At 32.4% G+C, this 15,602-nt stretch overlaps 1 protein-coding gene across 9 annotated transcripts in view; it reads left to right on the plus strand.

Annotated features, from left to right (window-relative positions):
• The window catches only part of Nav3 (neuron navigator 3), a 760,451-nt gene that overhangs the window by 543,164 nt on the left and 201,685 nt on the right, over positions 1-15,602 (plus strand). For all 9 annotated transcript variants that reach the window (XM_074083986.1, XM_074083987.1, XM_074083985.1 and 6 more), the window contains 2 exons: positions 1,031-1,103; positions 3,727-3,910. In XM_074083986.1, coding sequence (XP_073940087.1) covers positions 1,031-1,103; positions 3,727-3,910 — 257 coding nt within the window. The remainder of the gene's footprint in view (positions 1-1,030; positions 1,104-3,726; positions 3,911-15,602) is intronic.

Here is a 15,602-nt window from a genome sequence, read left to right on the forward strand (position 1 = left end):
AAATTACATTTATAAATAGAATATTTTTTATCTATTTTGTAAAGAGACAGATTCATGACTCTACTTTTTTCTTTCAACATTTTTTAAAGGGATATTTCAATCTTACCATGAAGCTAAGCTGGAGAGGACATTGGCAGACTGTGTGTACCTTCGTGCATGACTTTTGATGAGAATTTAATAAGACAGATATAAAAACAACTTGCCAAGTTGTTAACTTTAAATCTCTTATTTACTTTTTAATTCCAAAATTTATAGAATTCTAAAAAACCACTCACAAAGAACTGGATCTTTCTAGCTTTCTACACTCTTCTGAAAGACTCATCTGTATAATTTCAAGACCAACCTTCAGATCAATCTCTGTCTTCACATAAATCGGCCATTTGATTTCATGTTTCTTACCCAAAGTGGTTAAAAAGTAGTTGTGATATTGAAAGCACTTATTTAAAACTCATAAATTTCATCCTTTTAAAGCAGGAGAGACAACATCTATATTTAATCAGAGGATTATTCAACTGCAGAAATATAAATATAACTTCTAAAATAAAGACTTGATATGGTTTGGAATAAAAATATATCTCATTTCTTTCATTTACCAACCTGTTTCCATCATAGTCCATTTTTTGAAACAAAAGAAACTGGTAACAAATATTATCAGTTGAATCTCGATTACTCACATCCTAATATTCTAAGAATTACATGTGTAACAATCCCTTCGTGTATGTATGTTTTCTTTGAGACTGATTTATAAAGTACAAAGTCTAGTTTTATTGTAAGTAGGTGGATTGCTACTCTGCAAGAATGCCATTCTTGATCAGGCCTTTATGGATTGTTTGTAAGTACTAAGCTGGACAATGAAAGCTTTATAGTCACTCTATAAATAGTCAAGATAATTCTAGTTAGACTCTGGTAAAGATCTCTAGAATGAAATGAATGTTAAGTATTTGTTCTTTCTTTCTGGTTTCATTCTTGCTTGTGTATTTATTTAACAATAACATTCTAACTTGCTTTTTCACTGCTTTTCACATTGCAGATTGAAAATGTTGATGTCTGCCTTAGTTTTCTAGCAGCCAGAGGAGTTAATGTTCAAGGCCTATCTGCTGAAGGTAAGAAAATTGCAGTTGTCATAGGTGACATCAGTGCTTCTAAAGGATTTGTGGTGATGTGAGAAATGTGGTGTTGGAATATGTAGCTCTTAGTATAATAAAAGAGATTGACAAACTTCCAAAATAACAGAATCATAAACATAAAATTTGTTAGTGTATGCTTTTGTTGTTTAAATATTTTCTATATTTTATAGAACTGTTCAGTACAAAACTGAGTATATATGATTGGGTAAACCAACATAGCACTAATATGTAAAACATATTAGTGTATAACATTTTTAGGATTGATTGTTAGGTCAATGCTGAATAATAGATGGACATAATTACAGGTTAAAATGAATTTTAATTCATGCTCAGATATTATTTTATCAATAATAATTTCTGTAATCAATTTAGTAGTAACTTAAAAATATTTATAAGTTTAAGTACGTCACCATGAGATCTTAAATAATGAGATCAACCATATTAATAACTGCAATTTTTAAAGATCTTAAAATCATTAAAGTTGGAAGGATCCTTACTAAAATTAAAACAGCAACATGGGAAAATATTAAACTAGTTTTATCTATTTTTTCAGAACCTCCTTATCTATAATATACAAAGATGATGAAACTTTGCAAAAAACTTACTATACATAAGACACAATTTTCCATCATAAGAAAACTAAATGATTTGTTTCTGTCTCCTTTCCTCAACTGTCATCTATCCATCACTTTTTCCTTTCTTTATCATTCAAAATCTTACATATCACATTTATTAGAGTATGATAAGAAGCTTTGTGTCTACTTGAATTATTAATGATACAATTACTAATACATAAAATGGAATTTTAATATTTTGAGAAACATTTGAAAAATGTTCAAATGCTATTAATAAAAATCAATTGATAAGACTGTGAAATAGGAAGTCCATTGGAAAAGCACTAATGGTAATAACTAAAATATGAATTGTATATTTAAAATTATGCTAGATACTATTAAACACTTGGATAATTTATCCTTTCCTACAATTAATTTGCTTTGATTATCTCCTTTGCCACCAATATTAGAAATACTAGACAGTTCTACATTTTTAAGTGCTATTTTCATTGGAATAAGAAATTATGTGGTTCTGAAATATAATGGACATATAGTGGAATTTTTTACCTGTCTCAGTTTTTCTTCTGTACTTAAATTGTCCTTAATTTTTAATTTCTTTTGTATTTATATATTATGATGTAGGATTAAATTACACATTTGATATTGACTTACATTCAAATCTGACTGGTTGCTCTGTTACTTAGAATGAAATTTCCCAGGATAGTATTTTGTTTCCTAAGTGTCAAAGGCGAGCTAGAATTGCTTCTTCCATGGTTCATTTTATACTACTTCCTTCTGACATGAAAACGTTCGTTGATATAAGCCTACTGATTTTCAATCATCTATTAAAAATATGTGTATGCTCAAAATGGTGTTCTAACTTATACACAGCAATAATGAAACAAAAACTAAAAACTTCCATTAATAAAGATAATTCTGATTTATAGGAAAAAATAATATGTTCTCACTGTAGCTTCCTTGATCAAGCCATCTCTTTTATATTAAGGAAACTGTGAAGGTCTGGGGGAGAAAAAGAACTCAGTGATGCAGTTTACATGGCTTAGTCCACTTTATAGTTTGGGTAATATGATAAAGCATCACAGAGAAAAAAGCTAAAATAGTTCATTAGTGATCTAAACCCCAGAAGGGGACATAAAACCTTGACCTTAGTGCAGAAGGTATTTAGTTGTAAGCAGTACATTTTATTTGAAATGTAATAACAGGTTGTGTAGCCTTATTTCAACCTTTACTTCCTCTCTTTTCCTAGTTTTAACTGCAAAAGAAAAAAGTAGGGCTTATCCTGTGTCTGACTTTATGAATTTAATTTTATTATTCAATAGCAGAAAAACTTCACAAGCTCTATTAGAACTTATGTTTATTTAATTATGTTGCTTAATGTCAGGTAACCTAATTTTTGCTTAATAATGTATAGTATGAAATAAAGGATGATTTTTAGATTAATTAAAACTGATATAATGTCTACGTTTTGGAAGACATATGTATATTTGGAAGATATATACACATGTACAAATAGCTAGTTATGATTCAGAAAGAATGTTGACTGCTGTAAATTCAATTCATATTATGAAGTACATCCACACATTTATATGTTTATATATTATATATTTTTATAAATGCAGAACAACCAGTATTTAAGTGACTTGCTTTTTCTAATTTATAGCCACTGCTATGTTGGTGACAGTTGTGTATATGTGTGAGGGAAGCAGAGTGCAAAAAATCAAATGATTATCACAAGACAGGAGCACATTTCAAGAACAATTACTCTAGGAAAACTGTAAAGACCATCTCTGTTGAGTGAGCTTTGTTTACTCACCCTCCGTCCTCTCCCTAAAATTCCAAACTACTTGGAAATATTAGGACACTGTGGAAAATCAGATTTATTTGAACTTTTGACTGAAAGAATCAAGTAGTACTGTAGTATTTCCATTTTCCTAGATTTTCAGAAGATTTTGTCTAGAATTTAATTGGTTAAAATTTTTAATTCAATGTATATGATACTCTTTTATATTTTCCATTTGATACAGAAATAAGAAATGGAAACTTAAAAGCCATTCTAGGACTGTTTTTCAGTTTGTCTCGCTACAAACAGCAACAACACCATCAACAACAGTATTACCAGTCCTTGGTGGAACTTCAGCAACGAGTCACTCACACTTCCCCACAGTCGGAAGCCAGTCAGGCCAAAACCCAGCAAGATATGCAGTCCAGGTAAGGAAGGCAGGCAAGGAATGTATTTAAAACTAGTTTGTCTCAACACTTCTTTATTTAAAAAAAAATATTGTTTAGAAATTTGGAAACATATTTGTATAGTTTTATCATGAGATGGTAATATTTGACTAGTGTTATAGAAGTTAAAATTACTTTTCTTTTGGTTGAACAAGAAATATATCATTTCTTAGAGAATTTTTTTTGTTTTCTAAAGATAACTGTTCTGTATCAAACTGTGTGAAACGTCTTTGGTGTAAGCAATGTGGCGTGGCTACTTCCTTCAACCAATTACTTTAGTATGTGAAATGTGCTATTGAGTTCTGGTCTCCTGTTGTGTAGTTATCTTTTGTGATGCTTTTGATTAATTAAATCTGTCAAAAATTTAAGGTCTGTTAAATCTAGAAGTTTGAGTGTTTGGGAACCTACTGTTTTGATTTAAGATTGTGTGTGTGTTTATGCATATACATGTATGTGTTTGTCTAGCTTTTGCATCTCCAGGCATGAAGACATAGCCTGAGGTGGGGTGCTCCCAAATCATGATACCTTACTTCCCTCTTCCATTACTGCTTCCCCCACCCCAGTTTGGAATTATAACAGTCAGTGTTCAGAGAAACAATACCAAAAGTTAAATAGTATATTTATTGTGAATAACAGGGTTACATGATTGTGGGGCTGGATAGACAAGTCTGAGATTGCTTTTCTAAAGAAATAGGGTGTAAAACTAAACTTAATCATCTTTAAAAATATATACACGTCAAACGAATGTACATTTTAAACATTTTCTACTTTAGAAGCTAAGCTTAATACCTAGTAATACTCAGCTTACCTTGAGTTTGCTTTCATTGACAAATGCTGATTCAAAAAATTAAACTTTTTTTTTTTGGTGGGACTTGGGTTTTGAATTCCGGGGTTTGTACCTGGGTGCTCTTCTACTTGAGCCACACCTTCAGCCCCCAAAATTAAATTTTCAAAACACTTTCACAAACCATCTACCACTATTGATTCCTTATCTGATCAGAAACCTCTTTCTTATTAATCAGTCAACCAACTCTCATATGGACTTTGTTTTTTACTTCATATTAAATGATATTTCTTTCTCTATATACTATGTTAACTATATTCTCTTTGGAATTTTTTTTACATATTAAAAAGTCCACAGAATAATAGAAGATAGTTTTCAATATTTTGTAATTCAGATATTCTTCTGTTTTTTTATGCTAGTCTGGCTTTCTGTGATGTCAAGTGAAATTGTGCCAAAGTCAAATCAAAATGAATAAAGACATGTTAGTGTAATTTTCTTGGATTTCATTAAGAACAGGGAAGAAGAAAATAGGAAACATCATTTTTAAAAATTAGTTTGTGTGTGGACAGTTGACGTGACCAAGATTTTGAAAACTGCCAGAAATAACATTTCCTAGAGTTTGGTTTAAGCAATTTGAGTAGAGAGGCAAAAATAGTATCTGAAAAAAATAACATAAATAAGGTGATTTTGTACAAAGCATGTTGACTCTGGGAGTGATATGGAATATTATTTTTCATGTCTATACCTCACTCTATTCCTGTATCTGCCATATAGATCTTCTTGTTGAAATTTCTTACCCAGAATTTCTTGATAATTTTGACCTTTTGGGGGAAATGTTTCTTTTCCTACACTTTTTGCTGGATATACATGGCTGCTATGAAACTCCACAGTATTTTAAAATATAAATCAATATACAATAACCATAGCTTTTCTACCATTTTGAGGAGAGACATATTGTTTTTATTGTAGGATTTTAAGAAAATGTGTTCTTTTCACTAGTGCCCTTTAAGACTGAGGTAGACATTTAGATAATTTTTCTTGTACTAAAGTAGATTTAATTAGTTTTGAACTGATATTTGATTTAATAAATGTTTGTATATTACTCACTTACTAAATGCGGTACTCATGATCCTGATATAGAGGAGTTCAAAGTCAGTTTTTATAGAATTTGTTATACATTTTGAAGAATACTTCATTATATTTTAGATACTTACTTCCATTGACATAGAGTTGGCATTCTGAATTTGTCCATGAATTAGAATTTACATGGACTTACCTGTAACAATATTTCTTAAGCATTTTTCCAAAGCCTATAGTGATAACATATTTAGGAAAGCAATACATTAACTTTGTGTTAAAACCAAGATAATTGATTTAGAAAAAACCTAGAGACATATTTATCTTCATTTTCTGGAGGAATGAGTCATAAATTATGATTTATGACACCTTTGTATTGATTTCAAAATTCTGTCCAAGTTGAAATGAAAATAAAATGTAATGTTTTTCTGTGTAGAGTAATAAAATTTTCTCAAGGCACACAGCTTTAGTTCAGTGAGACTCTTTTTATTTGGTTCTCTTTATTTAGAATAAATTGGTGGGACCAGGAACTAGAGAAAAGGTTAGTTCGAGAAGAATTAATTTAGAAGGTAACACACATGGACAGGAAAGCAATGCGAGTCAACTCCCTGTATAGCTATCCTTATCTGAACTAGCAAAAACCCTCAGTCCTTCCTATTATTGCTTATACTCTCTCTTCAACAAAATTAGAGATAAGGGCAAAATAGTTTCTGCCTGGTAGCGAGGGGGTGGGGGGAGAGGGAGGGGATGGAATAGGTAAGGGAGGGGGTGGGAAGAAGTGGGGAGAAATGACCCAAACATTGTATGCACATATGAATAAAAGAAAAACAAGAATAAACTGGAATGATTATATATATATATATATATATATATTTCCAGAATATTTATTTTATATTAGGAATTTTTAATTTGGTTTTACTGTTTTAGAAATAACTCCATGTGTTTTCAATCAATTTAAACATCTTTTCATTTAAACAGACAATTTGATCTAAAGGTTAATAGGTAAAACATGCAAGAAAGAAAACTAAACATGGATCTAAGGGATGGAATGTGGGTAACAAACTCTATTCTGGTCTCTCTGTTCCCTGTCCACCTATGTGTACACATAGACACTTGTGAGTGTGTGGATGTGAGTGCATACATGTAAGCATGAGTGCATGTGTATGCATACATGTGTATATGTGTGTGATGGCATGTTTGAAAGGCCTAGCTCTAATCCTTAAGAGCTCCTGTCTAGAATCCAACTGTAAGAACTAGGTCCCAATGCTACCAGTTCCAAATTGTGTGATGTTGGTCAGCTTATCTAACTTCCTTGTAATCTAGTTCTCTTATTTGCTAAAAGAGAATTAAAAAATGGCACTATGAGGTTATTTGGGGGGGTGGGTGACATGCACTTGTATAGAAGGCTTTGAACCTACCTGGCACATGTCACTTCCCTGATCCAAAGCCTACAAATGGTCTCAAATAGTGACCATTTGTCACTCTCACCTTAGTAAGCCTACTATAGCCAGTTCATTAATGTGGAATGCTGTTCCTGAGAGCAGTTTGACTAAATCTCCCACCTCCTGTAAATCAATTGCAGAAATCCCACCTCCTCTATGACACTTACTTTGACCTCACTTTTAATACCACAGTCTGCACATCCGCACTTCACATTGGACTTTATGGTACTTTTTTTCCATGGTGCTAACCACCCTTACTTACAATTTGCTTATTTTTTTCATTGTATATTATCTCCACTGTCCCAACTATAGAATATAAGCATTGAAAGAACAGCAATATATTTTTATTTTGATCACTGCTGTAGTGCTAATCTTTTATCATGGACCCTAACTAGCTTAGTAGTTTCTCAATATTTGAATATAAAATTTATTACATAAGAATTAATGATCTGTATTATTGCTGCTTCTAATTTAAAGTAGGAAAGTTTATAAGATTTATAGTTACATAGGCACAGAAAGACAAATACCATACATTCTCACTTATATGTGGAAGCTAAAAAGTTTATGTCAAAGAAGTAGAAAAAAGAATAGTTTGTTTTCAAAGCTTGAAAAAGGTGTGGGTGAGGGTGAGATGGAGAGAAAGGTTAATTAGTACAGGAGTGCAGTTAGGTAGGAGGACTAGTTCTATGTCTTAATAGCACAGAGAATAACTATGGTGAACAATAATTAATTGGAATAGCTCAAATATAAAAGCAATTAATGTCTGATTTGGTAGATAGGCTGATTACTCTGACCTGATCATTACACGGTGTATACATTACTGAAATACCACACTGCACCTCATAAGAATGTACAATTTTTATGTGTCAGCTAAAAATACAAGTACAAAAAATAATCATCTAGAAGGATTTCATTATAATTTGAAAATATTATGGAACTTAAAAGAGAGTGCAAGGTATGAGAGTGATTGCCATATAAATAATGCTTAAAGCCACCAGAAGAGATAAAATCATGTGGTGAGTGAGACATGAAGAACAGAGGGGCAAAGACTATCCTCTGAATAATTGTGACATTCCTCTTCTTTGTCCATTCTTCTGCTTGAATTTTCCTCTCTTCATAATCACAGAACACACATAATATATATAGAATTATTATTACCTTAAAATCATAACTAAAGCCTGTCTAGTTTTGTAGGAGTTCCATTTATCAATCTTCTCTAATCTACATTGAGGAAAATTGCTTTTCTTACCTGTGTTGGCAAAATTCATGACAAATATTTCCTTCAAGGCCACAGTTGGTGAAGGTCTTGTATCTGTACCACAGATAGAGAACTGGTTTATTGGCCTTTCATAAATGGATGGACAGGAGCCTTTAGGTGTTGTGTATTGTTTAAAGGCTAAAACTAACTTCTAATTGCATGGAGGGAACAGACAATAGGACTCTTCATTTCATTGTTATTAGTTGTCCTAAGGCCCCACTGTGGACATCATACTTTGCCAATACACTTAATAAAAGATTACTAACTAGGTTGGGAGAAAAAATTAAAAATTAAAATTGTATGTATTTATTAAGTTAGTATGATAATGATAACTAAATATGTGCTTTTAAGGTTGAGGTTCCCATGACATTGAACTACAGTAAGTTTAAATGTGGTTAACAGGAACTATCAGAGATTACCAAGGTGCAGGGAACTCTTTACTTCTATCATACTTGAGCCCATACTATATCCCTTGTAGGTCTTTTATCTATGTAATATCAATATTAGGTTTCTTTTCTTACAAGTTATCATTCATGGCAAACGTTTCTGTGAGTGTTTTTACCTCTGTGCCTTACAGTTGCTTTCCTGATAATGAATATACTTTTGGTTCTGAGAGATAAAAATGCAGATAACCAAGATTGTTAGCATTTGGTGAACAGTAAAAAATAAATAAGGTGACATAAATGAAGTGCTTGGGCTGTGTAATGTCACTGACAGTTTAAAGCAGTTTCTTTTTCTTTATATGTTGCTTGGATTAGCCAAACAAGATAATTGATCTGGTATTCAGAAATGATGCAACTAATTTACAGTTTATAGTACGCACTTTGATTTTTTGTTCAGTTTTAATTCCAGACTAATAAAAATGTTGGTGCCTTAATTAATCTGGAAAAAGTGTCATCTCTAAGATATCCAAATTACTACCCCAATTTTAATAAGTAATATTAGTACAAATAATTGCCCTTATCTTGTCAATATATTTTAAAGTTGTAAAGGGAAAATGCTTTTTTCCTCATATATTTGTACATTATTTTACAAAATAACATATGACATTTCTGCACATTTATACAATGTACTTTGGTCTTACTCAAATACTTAAAGCTAAATGCCTTTGAATTAATCCCCAAATAGTTTTGTTTGCATGGTTTTATTTAATAGTATGAGATGAAAATTTGTTCCTCAATCATATATCAGCTTTATTGTTTGACCTAGTTATCCACTTGTATTAAAGTTTCTAATTCAGTACTGCATCTATATTAAAAGAAAACTTGGACTCGACTTGTATATTAAATCCTTCACAGGGAAATACTTCCTCACATTTAAAATGATAAAAACTTGCAATCAATTCTCCAAAAATTGCATATGTTTGATATTAAAATTATATCCTGTCTATGTCAGTGATCTTTAGACAAACTTTAAATGGGTAAAAATTAAACATCTTGCTACATTATACAATGTTAAAAATCTTATTTGCAGCTATTTCATAATTTAAAAAGGCAATATTCTTCTTAATGCTGGCTTTTTAAAAATTTTGATAATGGTAGATTAAAGACTCTCCAAATAGGATAAAGATGAGAAATGTGTTAATAAAGTGTAAAAAGCTCCTTCATAATATTTTTTGGTGGTACTGGGATTTGAACTCAAGGCCTCACAGTTGCTAGGCAGGTCCTCTACCACTTAAGCCACTGCACCAGTCCTTCTTTGTGTTGGATATTTTCAAGATAGCGCCTTACAAACTATTTACCCAGGCTGGCTTCAAAACGTGATCCTCCTGATCTCTGCCTCCTTAGTAGCTAAGATTACAGGCATGAGCCACCAGTGTCCAGTTCTTTTATAAGATTTGAAATCATAGTTAATCTTCTATATACATTAACTATATGCTGGAGGAAATCCTATGTCTTATTCCAGAACACAAAATAAAAATGAATCCCATAATTTTCAGACTCAGAAAATTCATGTCCATTAATAATTATGTCTTAATACATTTAGAACATTTCTGTTAATCATACTTTTTCATACATTGCATTTAGATAACCAGAGTTCCAATTGAAATGAAAGGAAAAAGAGGGTTAAATTTCATGAAAACTGTATACCTTACTGGTACATGCATCCAGCCAATAATGCCCAGTAAATAAATGTACAGTTTCCCTGAGACTATCTGGTAACACATTACAATGGAAAAATTTATAAAATGAAGGTTTATTTTTCTTATGTACTGACTTAGCTATATATAAGGTATGAGAATGATATTATATTGAAAAGATTCTTTTATTTGCTAAAAACTTTAAAAAGGAGGTGATTTTTCTTAAAACATAGGCCACTTAGCTTAATTTTTGCCCAGATTGTCAAATGACATCGATCCTATTATCAAATAGTGTTGACATTAACCAACTCACAAATAACTCAGTAAATTGCATGAATCCATTTTAGTTTATGCCTTATGACATGTACAAGGAAAAACTGAATGTGAAAGTAGAGGTAAGAAATCACGCAGATAGATGATAACAAAGTGGTGAAGTCAGCAGTCATGGTGAGTCTAAAGAGCCATTCCGAGAATTTGGGAGATTATCTCCACAGATGGTCATTTGCCTTTCTGCTTTGCATTTTTTAGGAGCAAATTTTAAAAAGTGCCCACTATTTGTGGGGATAAACTTGCCCCTACAGGACTCATAAGTTAGACTGCAAAATCCCCAGCTACATGTTCTCTGAGTGACCGCTCCCTTCCTGGCCCCTCCCCAAGGTTCCTGTGACCCCTACCACACACATTGCTCATGGAGCCCTTCTCCTATTGACGACATTTGCCTTCCAGGGTTGCTTTTCCAGGAAACATCATTTCCTTCTGGGAGATTCACTCCAAAACCAGGACGGTTTACAGCTTTTTGGCCTGGGGTTATAAATCTTGAAAAGTATATAAGGAAGTTTAATTTAGGATGACAGGAAGCCTCTGGTAATTTAAGCCCTCAAGAACCTGGTTTCAATTAGTTGCTTGACTCAGTTCTGTGTTGTGGCCTATAGTGTGTTCTTTTTAAACTCAGTGAATCAATTAAGCATTTTTGAAAAGGGGAAATTTATGAATCTTATAAAAACAAAAGAATTTTTTTCATTCTTAGGGAGATGTAATTGAAGAGGAGAAATTTTTCTTTTATGGAATTTGGAAGTAAAGAGAAGGGTATAATATTAAAAGCATGTGCGTGTGTGTGTTCAAGTATCTAACACACACCACACTTTTATTCCATTATTTAAAGAGCTTGACAATCATTGATACTTCTGTTGTTACAGATACAATTGCATCAATATAGTTTTGGGTAGAAAAATCAGCAAAATTGGGTTTTAGTCTTACCTGAAAATTCCCATTGACGTGACATTGACAAGTGATTTTAAACTGCTCAAAGACTGGTATTCTCACCTCTTGTGTTAGAATGGTGATAACTTCTTCATAAGGGTATTATAGAGACTGTATAAATAGATTCATACATTAAAATGCCTGCTTCTCACTTCACTTAGCAGGTAATAAACAGTCAAACTACCTTTTTATCTTATTTTCCCACTTTAAGAGCACATCTCCTAAATAATAAAATATTTTGACTCACTGGAAAATTGTCACCTGTTCTTTCTTTTGCCACATTCTCTAATTGTGTATGTGCATCCCACTTCTAAATTGTATTAAGTATATATAATATTTCATAGTATTAATTATATCCATAACTAAAATTAGTAATCTAATTATACTCAACCCTTTTCATGCCCAGTTTAACTATATGCAGGAAACCCCTTTAATTATTTTAAGTATTTCCTTCAATGGTGACTCTCATATAGCTAAATAAAATATTTCTTTCATTAGTTTTCATCCATCTATGTGGTTATTATCTTTTGATTCACAATTCTCCCATCTCAGATGCCTTAATTTATCTGAAAAATATTTATTAAACACTTATTATGTACATATACTTTATCAGGAATTGAAGACACAGCAGAGAAGAAAATAGATTTAATAGTTTTTGTTGTCTTGAAGCTTTCATTCTGGTAATGGGAGACACACAAAAAAAGTTAACTAAAATATATGGCAGTCCTTTGACAGCTGGTTCTGGAGAAAAAATGAGTTGGGAAATGAAGAAGGATGTATAGGAGTCATATTCTGCACATTTAAATAGGATGCTGATGGAGGTTCTTGCTAAGACATTGACATTGACCAAAAATAATCAGAAAGCTTGCTGTATAGTAATCTTGGAGTGGAGTGTTTTAGGTTCACAGAATAATGAGTACTCAGACCTGCTTTTAGGAGCCTGTCTGGTTAATTTCAGAAAGAGAAAAATATCCCATTTGTGCTAGGTCAAAGGAAAGGAGGGGGAAGATTAGGATATAATTAGAGAAAGACAAGTCAGACAGTATGGCTCTGTCAACATGGTAAGGAATTTTTGACTTTTTTCTGGAAAAATGGGAAGCCACAATGTACCATGAGGAGGAATACAAACAGGTTAGAGATGGCGGGATCATTATGACGGTAGTGCTGAGAATGGAGTGTTATGGGAGAAAGGTGATAACAAAACGTCATGGAGCAAAGCTTGGAAAGCCAAGGTAAAGGTAGAGAGAGGAAGTTAAATTCTCAATATATTTCAAAGGCAGTTAAGTAGAACATGCTGATAAACCTGCAGTGGGATTGGTAAATGGAGAGGACACTGGCATTGTTAGTATTAGCTATTGGGAAAATGGCATTTCTATTGACTGAAATAGAAAAGAATGTAGGGGAGCAGGTTTGGTAGACAGAAGGTAAGATTTTCACTTATCCACATGTCAGTTTTGAAATGTCTATGAGACATATACCTAAGGAACATTGATGAGGGTGACTGGGATTGCAAGACTGGAGTTTAAGAGACTTAAACTCCAGCTTATAGATACAAATTTAAGGGACTTAAACTCCAGCTTATAGATACAGATTCTGGAGACAAAGTACATAGAATTTATTAAAAAGCTGTTATAGTAGACACAATAAAGTCACCAAAATCTGTGTAGAGCTGAAGGGAAATAAAGCTTTAGGTCAGAAGCCTACCAATGTTTAGAGATCTGAGACATAGCAAGACCTGGGAGAGGAAGCCAAAAAGAATCAGAGTGTAAAAGAGGAAGAAATCAAGAGAACTTTGTGTCCTGGAAAACAAGTGAAGGAATTATTCTGAGGAGGGGCGATAATAGGAATAATTTATGTGTATTGTCCACTGTGTTCCAGCCACCAGTCTCAACAGTTTATACCTGTGTTCACTCTTTCAAGCCTCACAGCAACTCTGTGACACATCTACTAATCTTACTTTTCAGGTAGAGAAACAGAAAACAGAGAGGTTAAACTGTGTAATGTTTCCCAAGACTTGTTTGATAAATTGATTTCAGGAAATGAGGCTCTAGAGCTTATCTTTGTAACCTTCTCTACAGAACTTCAACTGTATCAATTGTGGTAGATCAAGGATGAGTACTGAGGCCTGACTCAACAGATATTGCAGAGGAGTTTGATGAGAACTATTTCAGTGGCTGTGGTGGTGGTTGAGTATTAAGCACTCAGTATGTCTCATGTAATCTTTTGTGTGTGTGATAGAGGGTTTCACAATGTAGCCCAGGGAACAGGAGAAAATAGTTGTTGTAGTGACTTGATTGGCATCTGTTCAAGGGAGGGAGGAATTACATATATATGCATATAATTAGCATGCATATATATAATTGTATATATATCCAATTTTTATTTTATCAATTAAAAGAGACAGAAAATATAGGCACATATTACTAAGAATACTACTGACAGTCATGTTTTACTCTTTGGTTCTTTTATTGGTTAACTTTGTAAATTTATATAATGAAATTACTTTATTTCTTTTTGAATCATTTGTAGAGTATCTTTTAGCTATTTTATAAAATATGGGTGTTACACTTTTTTTGTTCAGTTTCCCCCATCCACTAATGATTTCTAACCTTTGTCATCCACCTTTTCATTTTTTGTTTTCATTATTCATAAGATTAACATCCTAGTCTATATACATGAATGATTTTTCTGTGTTCTTAGTATACGTTGGTGTGAAAAGTTCAAAAACCAATGGAGTGTTTATATGCTAAACATCACCTATACAGAAACAAGACATCTCTGATCATTTCTTTTATGCTGATATTTGTTTGAATTTAAGCACACAATGGCAGGTAGCTTTGAGTATGAGGCCGACTTCATTCTGTGATGCTTTCAGGGATCAGTCCAAGCAAACAAAGTCTTCCTTGCATTCCACATCTTTTCTCTGGAATTATTCATTTATTATAGCTTAAAATGATTCTTATTTTTTCAGATGGTTAGTTGGTTTTGTTTTGTTATGTTTGTTTAGTTTTTCCTATAAAAATGTGTGGCCACAGAATGGTCATAGAGGAGTCTTGACAGATTATTTGTTTAATCTTTCTCTTTTATAGCCCCTTCATCTCATCTGGAATTTCTTAGTCTGGCTTTCCTCCTTACTCTTCTACTGAATCCTCCCTCCTTGTGTGCACAGGGCAAAGCTTCTCTTGATGTTCATTAACATTCCTCCATTTATTTGGGTTCTCCAAAATTTGTTGAAGTTACTTGTCCATTGTGGCTGCTGTCCTCTCCTGCTTTCCTTCATGTTATGAACTTTATTTCTTCATCAAGTGGTATCAGATTAGGGGGAAAAGAATAACACATATGTTTCAGTCTCAAAAAGGTGTGGAGAGAATCATTTTTGATTCTACCATTCTTTTCTGAAAATAAAAATCACTTAACTAAGGTCAGTTTGGGGAGTATAAAATGAAAACATATAACTATACTCTGTCTTTTCAAAGAAATCCTGAGAATACAAATACATGTTAAAGTACTTAAACAATAGTGAGACACTGTTTTATAATTTAGTCTTATAACTGCAAAAATCTTTTTAATGTGAAGTATCACTGACCTGTGACTTGGGAAAAGTAATTGTGATTTATCATTTATTTAAAAATTACCAAAGGATGGTTTGATGTCCTGTTTATACATTTTATGAACATTTTCTCCCAAAAACTATAAATTTGGTTTTAATTATAGATACTTGGTGACTTGGTATTTATGTCACTCACTCCTCAAATATAGCATAATAATGTAGA

This window comes from Castor canadensis, chromosome 8 (assembly GCF_047511655.1).
Source record: "Castor canadensis chromosome 8, mCasCan1.hap1v2, whole genome shotgun sequence".
Taxonomy (NCBI): domain Eukaryota; kingdom Metazoa; phylum Chordata; class Mammalia; order Rodentia; family Castoridae; genus Castor; species Castor canadensis.